Raw genomic sequence first — 17,095 nt, forward strand, 5'->3', positions numbered from 1 at the left:
ACCAGGCTGGTCTCGAACTCACAGAGATCCGCCTGCCTCTGCCTCCCGAGTGCTGGGATTAAAGGCGTGCGCCACCACCGCCCGGCTTCTTTTTTGGTTTTTCGAAACAGAGTTTCTCTGTGTGTAGTCCTGGTTGTCCTGTTACTCCCTTTGTTCACCAGGCTGGCCTTGAATTCACAGGAATCCACCTGCCTCTGCCCAGGTTCTAGAATTAAAGGTATATGCCACCAAGCACAGCTTGCCTTTTTTTTTTTCTAACTAAAACTATATGCGGTGTACGTCTATAAATATCAGTTAGTTAGAACTATGTTATGTGGTAATTTGTAGTTGCAAGAGAGCCTGAAAAGAGAAATGATTTAGCCAAATACACTGAAGAAAAGTTAATTAAAAAAATGTTGATTCTTTTGACTTGTAGGTATTTTTTGGTTTATTAAAAGAACCAGAAATTGAGGTGCCTTTGGATGATGAGGATGAAGAAGGAGAAAATGAAGAAGGAAAACCTAAAAAGAAGAAGCCTAAGAAGGATAGTGCTGGGTCTAAAAGCAAGAAACAAGATCCCAATGCCCCTCCTCAAAACAGGTAGGGAAGAAACTTGTGTGGAGGTGAAAGCTATGTTACAGAGGGCTGAAGCTTATTAATATTCAGAGGGATTCTTAGTCTGTTTCTCTTATAGAATCCCTCTCCCTGAGTTGAAAGATTCAGACAAACTGGACAAAATAATGAATATGAAAGAAACCACCAAACGAGTGCGCCTTGGGCCCGACTGCTTACCCTCCATTTGTTTTTACACATTCCTTAATGCTTACCAGGTTAGTAAAATAACTCAACAATTTCTTCCAGAAAAGTCAGATAAAATGGTGCTTTACCATTGAGAGAAAGTAACTAAAATGGAATTTTATTATTTAAACTCTTGGCATTATTTAACTGGGAAACAAAGGAAAGCCAGTATGGTAGCACATGCCTTTGACCCCAGCATATTCTAGGCAGAGTTAGTGGGTCTCTGCGTCTGAGGGCAGCTTTGTCGAGGACTGTCAAAACTATAAAATAGAGAAGCCCTGTCTTAAAAGAATAAAAAAGAAAAAAAAAAGTAGGAAGAAGAAGAAAATGACACTGGTCAGAATAGATAATGTCTTCTGAGTTTCAAAGCCTTTAGCAGCTTGCAAGAGTCGGAATCCTGCTTATACTTGACCCCTGATGATTGACTGGAGTTCTAACCTCTGAGGAACCTTTCTGGCTCATCATTTGAACTTGGTTTAAGTATTAATATAAAGTTGGCATTTTTAACTAATTCTAAATGTCTTTACTTGACTTCTTATAATGGACTGCTGAGGATGAGGTATCTAGTAAAGTACAGGAATTACTAACACTTCTATTATGTACTCCAAATACAGAGGCAAAAATGGAGTGATATCATGCTCTTCATGTTTGTGCCTTCAGACATTGGGTTTTATTGGAGAATGTTGTAGTTGGAATTTTCTTTGGGTCACCAACTAGTTCCCAAATAAACACACAGAGACTTACTTAAGTTATCGGTGCTTGGCCTTAGCTTAGGCTTGTCCCAGTAGCTTTTTAATTGAACTTGTTTTTATTTATCTACATTTTGCCTCAGGGGCCTTTTTACCTTTCTTTCATTCTTTATATCTTACTTTCCTGCTCCTTCCACGTCTGTTTGTCTGGGCCCTTGTGTTTCCCTGGTGCCCCACACCCCAGCTAAATCCCTCCTTCTACTTACTCTCCCTGCTGAGAAGTCCCCATATATCTCCTCCCTTGCTATTGACTGTTCAGCTTCTCATTAGACCAGTCAGGTTCTTTAGGCAGGCAAGGTAAAACAGCAACACATCTTTACATAGTTAAACAAATGCAATACATTTTTTTAAACATAGTTAAAATTTTTAAACAAAAAATATTTTACAACATAAACAAATGTAACACATCTTTACATAGTTAAACAAATACAGCACATCTTTGCATAGTTAAACAAATATATGTAACAGAATGTAACTTCTTTTTTTTTTTTTTGGCTTTTAAAGACAGAATTTCTCAATTTTTGGAACCTATCCTGGAACTTGCTCTGTAGACTGGGCTAGTCTCGAACTCAGAGATCTATCTGCCTGTCTCTGCCTCCTGAGTGCTGGGATTAAAGGTGTGTATCACCACCTCCCAGAAGATATTTTTAGTTCTGCATGCTTTTTTGGAGAACTTCATCCTTGAGCACTGCATGTATATCTCTTCTGCCTCTCATCTCTCCCTGTGTCCCCTACATAATGATCTACTCTTAATTATTATTATATGTGCCGGGCGATGGTGGTGCACGCCTTTAATCCCAGCACTCGGGAGGCAGAAGCAGGTGGATCTCTGTGAGTTCGAGACCAGCCTGGTCTATAGAGCTAGTTCCAGGACAGGCTCCAAAGCTACAGAGAAACCTTGTCTCGAAAATCCAAAAAAAAAAATATTATTATATGTATATATTCATATGTATGTTTATATATACAAGTGTGCATTTAACCTTGCTTATATGTGCATGTGTTCAGATGCCCTTTTTTGTTTGTTTACTGTCAGGGCCTCACTGCGGTAGATGTCACTGATGATTCCAGTCTGATTGCTGGAGGTTTTGCAGATTCAACTGTCAGAGTGTGGTCTGTGACACCTAAAAAGCTTCGTAGTGTCAAACAAGCATCAGGTAACTGAGATGACTTATTGGTGTAAACTTGAAGTTATATCTGTTTGATTCCATGGAATGTAGACAGGAAGTTGTGATCTTTGCAGAATTGATTTCACTTGAATTGAAGGGTAACACTCCCAGCTGTGTGTGGTGATATAGGCCTGTGATTATAAACTACTTAGGAGGATGGACCAGGAAGACTGAGAATTCAAGAACTGGGCAGGTGAGATGACTCGTCAGGATAAAGCACTTGCTGCTGAGCCTGATGACCTGAGTTTGGTTCCTGGAACTCACATGAGAGAGACCTGCTTCCCAGAAGTTGTCCTCTGACCTCGCCACATGTGCTGGGCATGTGTGCACCCACATAATCACACACACTAAGTCATTTAAAATAAAAGAGAGTGAGTTCAAGGACTGACTGGACTGCAGCGAGAATTCAAGGCCAGCCTGCAAAACTTAGATAAACTGTCTGAAAATAAAACTAAACACCAAACTAAGATAACATTTCCAATAATGAAAGAACTGTTGGGGTTGGCAATGATTAACTGGTTGGCCCTCAGTTTTCTCCTTTGTAGAATGAAGGGATTAGGTCAGACACCCCCCCCCTTTTTTTTTTTTGGCAGGGAGGCAGGGTGAAATGAGGTTTCAAGACAGGGTTTCTCTGTGTAGCCCTGGCTATCCTGGCACTCATTCTGGAGACCAAGCTGGCCTTGAACTCACAGAGACCCGTCTGACTCTGTCTCTCCAAGTGCTGAGATTAAAGGTGTGGACCACCACTGCCTGGCTTTAAGATGTGTTTTTATTATTTTATGTGTATAGATGCTTTGTCTGAATGTAGGTCTGTGTACCATGCATGTGCCTGGTGCCTAAAAAGTTGATGAACCTCCATGTGAGTGCTGAGAATCAAACCTGAGTCCTTTGCAAGAACACTAAATATTCTCACCCACTGAGCCAACTCTCTAGCCCTTTTTAGATAACTCTATAAAGTTAAAACTCTAATATCTGGTGATTATTTGCCTGTAAATTTTAAGAAAACCATAGTGAGGGCTGGGAGAGCCCTGCAAGTTGTCCTTTGACATCCACATGTATGTGATGGCATACATGTATGTGATGACATCCACATGTGTGTGATGGCATACATGTATGTGATGACATCCACATGTATGTGATGGCATACATGCTTCAAATTCACTTCATAACCCAAGTGCCAAGTTCAAAGCAGACCAAGCTACATCGTGAAGAGCCTGTCTCAAACATCAAAACAAGGGGCTGGATAGATGATGACTCAGTGGTTCAGAGCACTGACTTTTGCAGAGGACCTGGGTTAGACTCCCATCACCATGGCAGCTCACAACCAGCCGTCACTCTAGTTCAGTGGCTCAGCACATGCATCTGGTGCATTCCTCTACATGCAGGCAGAACACTGATAAAGTTCATTCATCAAAACAAAAACAAAGGCACAACAAAACAAAAGCCCAAACCTCTAATAAGGTCAGGATTTTTTTTAAAGCTTTTGTTGCTATTTTTCCTAAATAGTACATTTAAATTGTTTTAGGATTTTTATGAAATATAGCATAGTAGGCAAACTAGAGAATCAGTCCTGGTTCTCATTCTGAGTAACTGTGTGGTCTAGCAGATTATTAACTGTTTGAAGGTTCATTTTATTCTGTACAAGGGGATGTATCACTGACTTTAGAGGCCTTAGCATAGTGATTATTGGTTCATAGGAAGAAATGTTGAAATGTTAGTTCTGAGCTATGATGGGATTGCCTTAAAGTGTTTTAATGAACGAACCTAAAATAATATTTCTGAACCTTTTTAGATCTTAGTCTTATAGACAAAGAATCAGATGATGTCTTAGAAAGAATCATGGATGAGAAAACTGCAAGTGAGTTGAAGATTTTGTATGGTCACAGTGGGCCTGTCTATGGAGCCAGCTTCAGTCCGGATAGGTAAAATACAAACAAAATTAAATACTGATAAACAGTATTGAGATTTAAAAGTTAACTGCTGGAAATAAAATGCATATGCGTAGACACTTTTTAGAAAAACATCATGATTGCCTGTAGTTCAGTATCTTTTAGAATCTTACATTTGCTAATTTATCTTGGAGTACTGGTATATAAAATAGCAACTAAGTATATGCTAAATTTACAGGATCAAGGTGCACATTCAGGGCTCACTGGTTTCAAAATTTAGCTTTATCTTTGAACAACCCTCTAATAGAGGTTGAATTCCTTGAGTTCTTGGTTGTACTTGTGGCACTTTGTAAAATTTAACACAAATTCCTTATACTAATGGCATTAATAGCTGTCTACTGAAGCATTAGGAGGCTATAGTGGAACGAATGAAGAAGGCTGGGCATGGTGGTAAGTGCCTGTAATCCCAGCTACTCGGGAGGCTAAGGCGAGGGGATTGTGGTTGAGATCATGTTCTGAAATAATAGCACCATATGTGTTTAGCTATTTTTTGATTTTCATTTCTAACTTTCTGCAAAAATGACTGGAAGAGGGAATTTTCACCCATATTATCATTTGTATTCTACTTGGATAATAGTTTTCAACCACTTTAACTGTATTTGTGAGATCTTGGGAGTAAAAAAAAATATATATTTAATAGTGATTTAACCAGATTGTACATTTTACTTGAAGAAATGTCTGATTTCAGTGAAAACAGTTGACTTTTGTATTTATCCCTGGAAAAAGTAGAACATTATCATTTTGCATGGGAGTAGAGTCTGGTTGAATGGTAGACTTTAGTACTCTGCTACTCAGCTACATTCCACTCCTTTTCTTTGTTTAAAATATAGCCCATGTGGATAGGAAATAATATCCACAAATTGACATTCCTTTTTTTGGCTGTCTTGGTAAACATACTTTTTATTATTCTGAATATTATTATTATTATTTTGGTGTTTTGAAATGGAGTCTCATGCTGTATTCCAGACTTGCCTTGAATTTGCGGCAAGCCTCCTGCCTCAATCTCCCAAATTCTGAGATCACTCATGAGTTACCAGACTATTTACTACTTTTTTCTAAAGTACTGTGACCCTCTCCCCATAATCACTATATATTTTTAATAATTAGCTTTATATAGTTGATGTTCAGAATATAGTATGACAGTATTTCATTTTAACATTAGTTCAATAATTTTAGCTTTTGGTTCTAAGTATAAATAAAGAGGTGGGGATGAGATGACTCAGTGGGTGGTAAAGTGCTTGTCATGCAAGTGTGAAGACCAAACTTTGGATCCCCAGCACCTACAATGCTGGACTGGCATGGCAGCCCTCCTGTAATCTCAGTATTCTGGAGTTGGAGATGGGATCTCTGGAGAAAACTGACAAGCTCTGGGTTCATCTGGGAGATTGCTCAAGGAAGACACCTGAACATGCCCATGCATACCTCATACCGCACACACAGGTGAGGGGCTCAGTGTTAGATTTCCTGCCTGTCCTGTGCAAGGCCTGAGTTTCAGTCCTCAGCACTATCTGCGCATCTCCACATGTATGTGCACACACGGAGATATACCTAGGCCTAAGTCATTTGCTGAAATGTGAGAATGAGAAGAAACTTGAACAGGTAACCAGATTATTCTGGAAATCAAACATATCACCTCCTCTCCTCAGGAACTATCTGCTCTCCTCTTCAGAGGATGGAACTGTTAGACTCTGGAGCCTTCAGACGTTTACTTGCTTGGTGGGATATAAAGGACACAACTACCCAGTATGGGACACACAGTTTTCTCCATATGGATATTATTTTGTGTCAGGAGGCCATGACCGAGTAGCTCGGTAAGAACACTATGATCTCATGGGTTTATTCACTGAACATAACTGATTCTTGTTGCTAATACAAAGTCCAGCAAACATCATATTCATGCTATCAGGGCTGACTTTTTGAGAAGATAAGCATTTATTGCCATAGTTTGAAATGAATGTGAGGAAGAATATTACTGTCTTTCATTATGTGTACACTAAGGGTCCTGCTTTAATGTAATTTATAACGTTCCCCACGTCAGATGTGTCTTTTTTCCCATTCCCACTATGAGCACCTTTTGTCTCCTGTTATTGTAAAGTTTCCATTGGCAAAATTCTTCCTAGAAACCATGTAGTTACCCAAACTACAGGAAAATGGTTTTCTGTGCATTAGGAGTAGGAAGCAGTGCGTATACAAAGAATCATAGAATTTACATGCTGGCTGGAGAGATGGCTCAGAGGTTGTTGCCCTAGAGGACCCAGGTTCAATGCCCAACACTCAAATGGCAGCCGAGAACTGTCTGTCACTCCAGTTTTAGGGGATTCAACACCCTCACACAGTCATGCATGTAGACAAAACACCAATGCACATAAAATAATATTATATAAACTGGGTGGTGGTGGTAGAGTCCTTTAATCCCAGCACTTGGGAGGCAGAGGCAGAGCTTAGTCTATAGAGTGAATTCTAGGACAGAATGTGTAGAGCTACACAGAGAACACCTTGTTTCTAAAAGCCAAAAATAAAAGGAATTTCCATGCCCATAATCCCAGCACTCTAGAACAGGACATGGTGGCACATTCCTTTAGTCCTAGTACTTGGAAGATTAAGGTAGGGGCCGAGTTTAAGGCCACCCTGATCTGCAGATATCTTGAGTTCCAGAACAGCCAAGGCTACATAGTGAGACCTGTCTCAAACTAGGCCCAATCTTGTGTTGTCTTTCCTTAAGATGGCAAGGAGGTGCCATTGAGAATTGACTTTCATCTGGATGTACCAATTTTTTGGGCTAAATTTTATTTCAATTAATTACTATTTATTTTTCGTTAATTTCAAAAAGGCTTTGGGCTACAGATCACTATCAGCCTTTAAGGATATTTGCTGGACATCTTGCTGATGTGAACTGCACTAGATTTCATCCAAATTCGAACTATGTTGCTACGGGCTCTGCAGACAGAACTGTGCGGCTCTGGGATGTGCTCAATGGTAACTGTGTCAGGATCTTCACTGGACACAAGGTATCTCACACCTCCTTATTCCAGCACACACAGATCCTTTTAGAGTCAAAATACTAACTAGCAGCATGCACGCTTTAAAGATAGTATCCAGCCGGGCGGTGGTGGCGCACGCCTTTAATCCCAGCACTCGGGAGGCAGAGGCAAGCGGATCTCTGTGAGTTCGAGGCCAGCCTGGTCTACAAGAGCTAGTGCCAGGACAGGCTCCAAAACCACAGAGAAACCCTGTCTAGAAAAACAAAAAACAAAAAAAAAAAATAAAAAATAAAAATGTAGTATCCATGCCACTAAACTACAGTTCTGTCTTGGCCTTATCAGATATAATTAACCTTATTTTGCTCTTTTCTAGGGACCAATTCATTCCTTAACATTTTCTCCCAATGGGAGATTCCTGGCTACAGGAGCAACAGATGGCAGAGTACTTCTTTGGGATATTGGACATGGCTTGATGGTTGGAGAATTAAAAGGCCACACTGATACAGTGTGTTCACTTAGGTTTAGTAGAGATGGTGAAATTTTGGCATCAGGTAAATTATTTTAATGGCTTTGGGGTAAAGGTTTAGTTTTCATTAAAAACAAACAAGGCAAATACAAAGTATACATGGGAAAATGTCAGACTCTATATGTGACGGATACTAATTTTTTCTTTGGCTTTCTTTTAGGTTCAATGGATAATACAGTCCGGTTATGGGATGCCATTAAAGCATTTGAAGATTTAGAGACTGATGACTTTACTACCGCCACTGGGCATATAAACCTACCTGAGAATTCCCAGGAGTTATTATTGGGTACATATATGACCAAATCAACACCAGTTGTACACCTACATTTTACTCGAAGAAACTTGGTTCTAGCTGCAGGAGCTTACAGTCCGCAATAAACCAGCGGTATTAGAGACTTTTTTGGAAGCTACTGTTTGGAAAAGGGAGACTAAAAAGCAAATACCTCAGTGATTAGTATTTAAGCTACAAAGAATGTTTTTGTCTACATGGATCTGGGAGTATGCTGCTTGGAAAATCTGAACAGGACAGTTCCACATTTCTCTAGCAACCACATTGAACTAATTTCCGTTAGTTGAATGAGAGGTATTATGTTCATGGAGGGGACATTTATGGTGCTTTGGATTGTGTGGAAACTATGCATTTTTCTGTTCAAATGCTATTTTAATTTATTATGTTTAGAAAGGAAGTCAATTTGATTTAAACAATTTATTCTGCATCAAGATTCAAATTAAGAAATACAGTACCATCTTGAGTAGCTGAAGAGCTCTATGAGCATGTGTGTGTCTGCTGTAAAATGAAGTTACTGTACGGCACGCAAGCACTATGGCAAACGACCCACTAACATGCTTTCCTTCACCATGACTAGTGGGATGTATGTAACTGGGTAGGAACTACAGTTCCTAAGATCTAGTAGTACCAACCAGCCACTGACATCTCAATTGCTACCTTTTAAGTTCTGAGTGCAATCACTCTACAGACCAGGTGAAGAGATCTAGATCCCATACTCTACTTCAACTGACATGGCTACATACGACCTAGTACACTTGAAGTCAGACATTTCAGTTGCTTACCTCCAGTACTGAGCCTTGCTTTGGAAAACTAAGAGATTTAGACCAAGTCACTGCCAGTTTTTGCTTTTGTTGCATTTTGTACAGTTTTATATTTTTGATATCTTGTAAATAAAGACAACCAGCTTTTCCAGGTTCATAATTTATTGTACAAATTGAGTATCACATGATGAGTTGACATCAGCTTCTTCAGGCATGGAACTTAGCAGATGAGGTCAGACATCGAAAGACCCTACAAAACAGCAAACAGTTTGATACAAATGTGACGATCAGTAATTATCACAACCCCCCAAGATAGATAAAATACAGTCAGTAGGACAGACATATAAATAGGTAAGATACAGTGTCCACTACTTTGTTTTCAAGATAGTTTTTTGTTTTTTAAGATAGGGTTTCTCTGTTTAACAGTCCTGGCTGTCCTGGAACTAGTTCTTGTAGACCAGGTTGGCCTCGAACTCAGAGATCCACCAACCTCTGCCTCCTGAGGGCTGGGATTCAAGGCATGTGCCAACACTGCTCGGTTCAAGATAAAGTTTTCATGGAAATATATTACCCTTCCAAAGTCAGAAGTAATTTCATGCAGAAAACTGGGCAAAGTACCCAAAAAGGAATAAGAATGTACTGGACTACATAGACCCCTACTTTTAACAGACTTAATTTAAGATGGGTAAAGCTTTTAAGAGCATAACAAAAAGAAGTGAAGAAAGAATTCGACAGAGTTCTAGCCTTCTGGCTTTCTGCACAGATGTTGCTAACACCACATTTACTGACTTCTGGATAGGTAAAAGGGATTGAAGGGGACTGTAAGAACCTTAAAGGGTTTTTTTCAGGGGGACATTCCAGTATTCTATGAAAATATAAAGCTACCAGAACCCAGCAAATACTTGCAACTTCATATACTGAAGGTTAGGGTTGGGACTGTCACTAGGCAGAGCGGCAGCCTAGCACCTGCCAAGGCTCCGGGTTTGATCCCCAGTACCACAAGTTTCATGTGTGTTTCTGTATGAGAGTCCAGAAAAGGGTTTTAGATGCCTGGAGTTAGTTTTGAGCTACCTGGCATAGGTGCTGGGATCTGAACTCGAGTCTTCTATTCTTACAGTACTTGATCTTAACCACTGAGCCACTGTCCAGGCTCTGGTTAATCCCACCTCTGCCCCAGGCATGGTGGCCCAAGCCTGTAATTTCAAAACTCAGCCAGTTGAGGAGGAATTGCTACAACTGTGAAACCATTTGGGCTATAAACAAGACTGTCTCAATACCCAAACAAATAAAACCCGACCAAATTACATAAGCTTATAGTTGAGCTGAGGGGTATATGAAGACTTGAGTTTGATCCCAAGAATTTATTTAAAAAAAAAAAAAAAGGCTGATGCAGTGGCACATTTGTAATTCTAGCTCTCTTCTGAAGACTGGGGGAGGACAGGATAGCTAGCTGGGAATGCACAGTGCAGCATGACGGCAGAAATGAGACCTGTCTCAACAAGGGGGAGCGAGCCAACTCCCCAGAGTTGTTCATATATTTCCACACCAGTGTCATGGCATGTGAGTGTGCAAATAAATAAGCTCCCAAAAATAAAATATAGAAGTCATCTAATTGTATTAAGAGACAAACGGTGAGAGAGAAAAGTACTTCAACAAAGCCCAAAAGACAATTTTTCTTAAACATGCCAATTTAGGAAAAACCACAGTCTATACCAGCTGACATAAAAGACATATCCTCTTACAAAGCTAGGTGTTCCATAATCGTCTGGGAAAGCATTTAAGCCTGAAAAAAACCCACCATTTTGTTGTATACCTTTCTCTGGTCTTTTTTTTTTTTGAATCAAAGCAGACTCAAACTCACAAGACCATCCTGCGCCACCCTCCCCAGTGCAGCAGGGATTACAGGTATGAGACATTACACCCAACCCAACTCCTTGTTCTCTCGCTCAATTATGCTGTGTTGAGACCATGAGTTGCTATGTAGCACAGCTGTTCTTTTTATTTTTTTTTGTTTTTCGAGACAGGGTTTCTCTGTGGCTTTGGAGCCTGTCCTGGAACTAGCTCTGTAGACCAGGCTGGTCTCGAACTCACAGAGATCCGTCTGCCTCTGCCTCCTGAGTGCTGTGATTAAAGGCGTGCGCCACCACCGCCCGGCATAGCACAGCTGTTCTTAACATGCAATCCTGTCCCTGTTCCCCCACTGTTGAGCTTACAGGTGTATTATACCCAGTGTTTGCTTTCAGGTACGCAATAAATTTCAGAGTGCCAATAATTAATTTTTTTAAAAGGGAAGAGAAAAACCTTGACAAGAAATGGCTAAGTAGGCCGGGCAGTGGTGGCGCATGCACTCGGGAGGCAGAGGCAGGCGGATCTCTGTGAGTTCGAGGCCAGCCTGGACTACAAGAGCTAGTTCCAGGACAGGAACCAAAAAGCTACAGAGAAACCCTGTCTCGAAAAACCAAAAAAAAAAAAAAAAAAAAAAGAAAAGGCTAAGTTACAAACTTTAAAATGGCAATTCCTTACCAGTTATGATGCTTTCACAGCTGGAGTTTTTTTAGGCCTTAACTTGAAGTATAGGACCAACAAAGCAATGCCTCCATATGTGGCCAGAACACACTGAGAAAAAAGATGCAAATGAAAGTTATCATATCTCTTTTATTCTAAGATATAAGTGCTTAAAGATGTAATTAATACTTACATTCATTCTACCTGTGAGAGTATAAGAGTTGAAATATTTTCTAATACCAGTGAACTGGAACTGGGCATCACTTTCAGGACCAGCCATGACTTCAATCTTAAAATAAAAAAATAAAAAAAAAGGAACAAAATATTGATTTGAGTGCAATTTATAAGAAAATAAAAATTCAGTTTCAAAGCCTATGACATCTCCGTGGTTTAGCTGACACTGCAATAGCAGAGCTGGTGGGAAAAGCCTAGCTAGCAAGGACTGTTACTAGGACCGTCCCCCATTGCTCTTCTAAGTACTCCAGAACAGTTAAGCAGAGGAAGAGAAGATTGTCCTTCGGTGTCTTCTGACTCAGGACAGCTTAATGTTCACATTCTCTATCCAGCCTGTGTTACATATAGTAAACACTGAATTAAATCACTTGTAGTGCTTTTCACCTCTTCTCAGTGGTAAACAACTGAAGAGAGTAACATTCTCACAGCTTTTCTCACTATAAATCACTCAGGACTTCCACAGGAGACAGACCAGTTGGTGATGATATTGTGTCAGTCAACAGTGGTTTCTGAAGCTGGAATCTACTCCTTATACCCAAACGGATAAAGGAATTGAGTGGAAACAATGGAGCTAAAACCTCTTGAAGAATATTGGCAACTATTTTACTTGTTTTTGCAAAGAGAAGTCTAAAGGAAAGGAAATAAAAAATGGAGAGTCAACCTCACAGGGCAATTAAAATCAGTTTGGTGTGGCACAGGTCTTTAATCCCAGCACAAGGGAGGCTGAGGCAGGCTGATTTGAGTTGCAGGTTAAACATGCGGCCATGCCCCCGCCCCCCCCACCCCCCAAAAAGAAGAAAGGTAAAACTAACTACGAACTTACAATAAGCATTGTTACAACTGGGGTTTAATACTGTGTGGAGCGTAAACTTTAACATTTAAAGTGTCTGTCAAATTATATAATAAATATACCTTCTATCTAGCTGGGTCATTTCTCCTCCAAGAATTTACCTTTCAGAAATATCGCAAGGCAGAAATACATGATTCATAGCTCGTTACCGAACACTGTTTACAAAAGTGGAAAGATGAGAAATCCAACATGAACTGATAAATGACAATTGCTACCGAAGGAAACTGCGTACCTATCCATGTACCATATGGAAGGAGGCCCCAAGTGATACTAAAAATCAACTCTACTTCTGGGTATTTCAGGGCTCATCAATGGCTCTCAAAGTCTGGTCCCTAAAGTAGCAGCATAAAACTCACTGGAAACTTGTTAGAAATGCTGATCTTCGGGCCCTACCACAGGCATACTCAATTAGAAACCCGGGTCCAGTTATCTGTCTTATAAGGCCTCTAGGTAATTTTAGCACACATACACGACCTCTAGGTAATTTTATTTTATTTTTTTATTTTTCGAGACAAGGTTTCTCCGTAGCTTTGATTCCTGTCCTGGAACTAGCTCTTGTAGACCAGGCTGGCCTCGAACTCAGAGATCCGCCTGCCTCTGCCTCCCGAGTGCTGGGATTAAAGGCGTGCGCCACCACCGCCAGGCCTCTAGGTAATTTTAATACGCAATACACATACACCAGAAAAATGTTTAATGCTCAATAATTATATGGGGAAACCCCTGGAGAAAATACAGCCCCCCCCACAGAGTTTTTCTGTGTAGCCCTGGCTGTTCTGGAACTTGCTCTGTAAACCAGGCTGACCTGAACTCACAGAGTCTACCTGACTCTGCCTCCAGAGTGTTGGGATTAAAGGCATGTGCCACCATCTAGCTTTATTTCTTTTAATGTGAGAAATTACATTAAAAAAAGCAACAACACACCGGTGAAATGTGGGACAGAGGATCCTTACACAGTGCTGGCACCAATGTGAACTGGTTCAGCCACTGTGCAAGTCAGTGTGGTGAATTCTCAAAAAATTAACAACAGAACTACCATACAACCCAATTATTCCACTCGGTATTTACTTGAAAGACTAAATCAAAGCACTGCAAAGATACCTGCATAACCATGTTTACTGCTAGATTATTCACCAAGCAAAACTGAGCTAGCCTGGATATCTGTCAACAGATGAGTAGACAAAGAATATGTGGTACGTATCTGCTGTGTAATTATTCAGCCATGAGAAAAATGGAAAAAATAACTTTTTCCCCTTCTCTTGTTTTTTTCGAGACATGGTTTCCCTGTGTAATAGCTCTTGCTGTTCTGGAACTTACTTTGTAGACCAGCCTGGCCTTGAACAAACTGAGATCTGCCTGCCTCTGCCTCCCAAGTGCTGGAATTAAAGGCACATGCCACCACCCCACCTGGCCCCAAAAATGAAATTATGACACAAGCAGGAGAATGGGTACAACAGATCATTGCGTTAAATAAGCCAGACTCGGAACAAATACCCAATATCTTCTCTTGTATAAGGACCCTTGACTTAAATATATATGCATATATGTATGTGTATGTCTGTGTTAAATCACGAAAACAGAAAGGGACCTTGAAAAAGGAGGAAGAGATTTTAAGGGCGTGAGGAGAGAGAGGAAAAAAGAAGCTGTCTGATACACGTGAAGGGAGATGGGGCACTATTTGGCTGTAAGGAGGGGATCATAACGAGTTAGATGGGATGGAAGAAGGGGACAGTGAGGGAAAAGGATGAAAAATGCAGACACAAATCCAGAAAGCCACAGCAGAATTCAAAACCACTCAAAGTTTTGTATGTATGACTGCCTACCTACCACGACTGAGCCACAGACCCTAATGACAACTTGGAGTAGCTGGTCGAGGTCCAGGCAAGATTGGTAGACTGGCTGGCTGGCTGGCTTTAGATGAAATGGAAGTGGGAGAGAACAGTAAGGGTAATGTTACTACGGAAACTGGCATCCCCTTTGTTTACCATTCAAAGGGCTTCAGAAGCATTCATACTCAAAGATCTTGCAACAAATTCCAGACCTTAATTTTGAACATTTTCAAATGGTTACTGGAACAGTGAAGGAAATCTAAACTTCTTTGGGTCCCTTTCACAGACCTTGGCCAATCTAGCCAAAGCAGGAAATCACCATTAAACAAACAATTTCATAGTTTGTCAAGTTTCCCTTTCCTAAACTACGAAAGCACATGCTTTCCATGCACTTCATGATGCTTCTTAGAGCTATGAAGTGGGTTCTCGCGAGAGAAACCTTACAGAAATTCACTGACTGCTATGCTAGCCTGGAACAGTGCAGGATGGGCCAGCGCTGAGGTGCTGTCAGTGTCACTCTACAAGACACTGGAACAAGGATGAATGTAGTCAAAGACAACAGAGACATGGTATAGGAACTGGGGTCTTAAAGAATCTTCGACGGAAGAATAGTCATGCTGATTGTGAGATAAACAATGGCATTATCATTTGGCTTTTCAAGACAGGATTTCTTTGTATAGCCTTGGCTGTCTTGGAGCTCGCTCTTTAGACCAGGCTGGCCTTGAATTTACAGAGATCTGCCCACCTCTGCCTCTTGAGTGCTGGGATTAAAGGCATGCACCACCTTCAGCAAACAATTGTCATATTAAGGCTTAAAGCATTACAGGTCTACACCTTCCAACGAACTGAATATTGTTTTGGGGTAATGACCAGGAAACTTTTTGTTAATACTGCCCTTTATGGGATTTTTATTTTTTTATTTTTTAAAAGACAGGGTCTCAATATGCAAAGCCAGATGGTTTGGAACTCACAGCATACACCAGGATGGCCTTGAACTCAGTGATCTGCCTGATAGCTTTGGGATTAAAGGCATAAGCCATTCACACTTGGCAATAGGAATAAACGAACTAAAATGTGTTCTCCTTGAAATCACATGCAAGTCTAGAGCCATACAACAGTGAAAAGATCACCTAAGACTAATACTTGTGAACCTGTGATTTATTAAAGATTTACCATCGTTAAACAGCATTCTGTTAGAAAGTTTAAGCAGATAGATTTTGCTTGTTTTTAAATAACCCAATACCACTCTTAAAAACAACCAGTCTCTCCATGCCCCTCTCCCTGTGAAATGGGTGTTTCATTAAAGGCTTAGGGTGATCAGTTGCCCTTGCTTCGCAATCGGTTCCTGGATATTGCTATTCTCCTGTCTTACAAACACCTATCTGGAGTACCGAGATGACCAGGTCTAAGTAAAGGAAAGTCGCCTCAAAGGCGCCCAGGGTCTACAAGCAAGAGCTTTTTGTAGAACCTTTCCACTGATTCCTAATACCGCGGCCCTTTAATACAGCTCCTGTTGTGGTGATCCCCAATCATAAAATTAATTTCGTTGGTACTTCATAACTGCCATTTTAACAGTTATGAATCGTAATGTAAAAATTTTTGGAGATAAATATCTGGGAAGAGGGGTCGCGAACCACAAGCTGATTACTTCCGGAACACAGACTTAAATCTAACCCGTTAATCGCGCCCAGGCCTGGAGATTCGCAAGGGCTACTCTGCTTTTACTCTAGTTTTGACAAAGACTGCCGCACAGTTAAGGGAGCTAGCTTCCTGACTGCAGCTCAGAGAAAACAAATAATTATGGCCATATAGGCCCAAACACAGAATTTAGCCAGACATGGGGTGAGAAGCCAGAGTTCGCTTCCAACACTGTAGGATGACCTTGGGGAGCTCCCCTCTCGACGGGTCTCACCCTCCCACTGGGAAATGGAATATAAGGTTCTCCGAGAACCGTGCGAGCCTTGGGGCGCATGCACCTCGCGGTGCTGAGGCTTCACAGATGCACCGCAGGGCCCCAACCCTCATTTTCTCCAGCGCCATTCCCTGGCCCCTCCCCGCAAAGCGAAGACCTCTCGCTAGTGCGAGACGGGGGAAACGGCCAGGTTCTAGTCGGCCCTGCGAAGCCCAGTCAGCAGCCCGAGCAGCCGACAGCCCCTTCTCACCCACCTTCGCCCAACTCACAAATTCCGCAGCTGATGTCCTTCAACAAACCCAGCCACCAGCACAGACCGACCGGAAGACACCCCCTCCCCCACGCGACGGACTGGCCATGGCGACTCGGCCCTCTGCGTTGATTGGCTATCATGAAAAGTCCCTCCCCCCTACTTCCCGTCTTGGCCCGTGTCTGAATGGTCCTCATAACGGAAGTAGAACGGATCCTGCTGACGCCTTTAGGAGAGCGGCGTGGGGCTGTTGGCTTGGTTTCCTGCGCGTCCAATCGCTTCGAACCGGTCGGGGAGGTAGGCAGCCGCGGGAGCGGCGG

General features: G+C 41.4%; 3 protein-coding genes across 5 annotated transcripts in view; 2 read left to right on the plus strand and 1 right to left on the minus strand.

Moving 5' to 3' along the window:
- The window catches only part of Taf5 (TATA-box binding protein associated factor 5), a 17,133-nt gene extending 7,780 nt beyond the window's left edge, over positions 1–9,353 (plus strand). Inside the window, exons 4-11 of the mRNA XM_005352433.3 lie at positions 416–579; positions 674–809; positions 2,560–2,680; positions 4,485–4,614; positions 6,288–6,452; positions 7,472–7,649; positions 7,996–8,173; positions 8,309–9,353. Coding sequence (XP_005352490.1) covers positions 416–579; positions 674–809; positions 2,560–2,680; positions 4,485–4,614; positions 6,288–6,452; positions 7,472–7,649; positions 7,996–8,173; positions 8,309–8,526 — 1,290 coding nt within the window. The 3' untranslated portion in view covers positions 8,527–9,353. The remainder of the gene's footprint in view (positions 1–415; positions 580–673; positions 810–2,559; positions 2,681–4,484; positions 4,615–6,287; positions 6,453–7,471; positions 7,650–7,995; positions 8,174–8,308) is intronic.
- Atp5md (ATP synthase membrane subunit DAPIT) lies at positions 9,342–16,878 on the minus strand. 3 transcript variants are annotated; one of them, XM_005352428.3, is made up of 5 exons: positions 16,780–16,878; positions 11,897–11,992; positions 11,722–11,814; positions 10,941–10,981; positions 9,342–9,448 (listed from the first exon to the last, which is right to left on the minus strand). In XM_005352428.3, the coding sequence occupies exons 2-3, from the start codon at positions 11,981–11,983 to the stop codon at positions 11,725–11,727; spliced, it is 177 nt and encodes a 58-aa protein (XP_005352485.1). In that variant the 5' UTR covers positions 11,984–11,992; positions 16,780–16,878; the 3' UTR covers positions 9,342–9,448; positions 10,941–10,981; positions 11,722–11,724. The 3 variants fall into 3 exon arrangements, with proteins under 3 accessions (XP_005352485.1, XP_005352483.1, XP_005352484.1); XM_005352426.2 differs by lacking the exon at positions 10,941–10,981; XM_005352427.2 differs by lacking the exon at positions 10,941–10,981 and having other exon boundaries at positions 16,795–16,870.
- Positions 16,879–16,987: 109 nt separating this feature from the next.
- Pdcd11 (programmed cell death 11) overlaps positions 16,988–17,095 on the plus strand; it is a 44,999-nt gene continuing 44,891 nt past the window's right edge. Inside the window, exon 1 of the mRNA XM_005352434.3 lies at positions 16,988–17,072. The gene's annotated coding sequence lies outside the window, so the exon portion shown is untranslated. The remainder of the gene's footprint in view (positions 17,073–17,095) is intronic.

Source organism: Microtus ochrogaster, chromosome 8 (genome assembly GCF_000317375.1).
Source record: "Microtus ochrogaster isolate Prairie Vole_2 chromosome 8, MicOch1.0, whole genome shotgun sequence".
NCBI classification, from domain to species: Eukaryota; Metazoa; Chordata; class Mammalia; order Rodentia; family Cricetidae; genus Microtus; species Microtus ochrogaster.

What these genes read in the sequence shown, in the direction of transcription:
- Atp5md (XM_005352426.2), bottom strand. Translation starts at nt 11,983, where the DNA reads ATGGCTGGTCCTGAAAGTGATGCCCAGTTCCAGTTCACTGGTATTAGA. An exon ending in CTCTCACAGGTAGAATGAAT is followed by an intron (nt 11,815 to 11,896) that starts GTAAGTATTAAT and finishes CTTTTTTCTCAG; the next exon opens with TGTGTTCTGGCCACATATGG.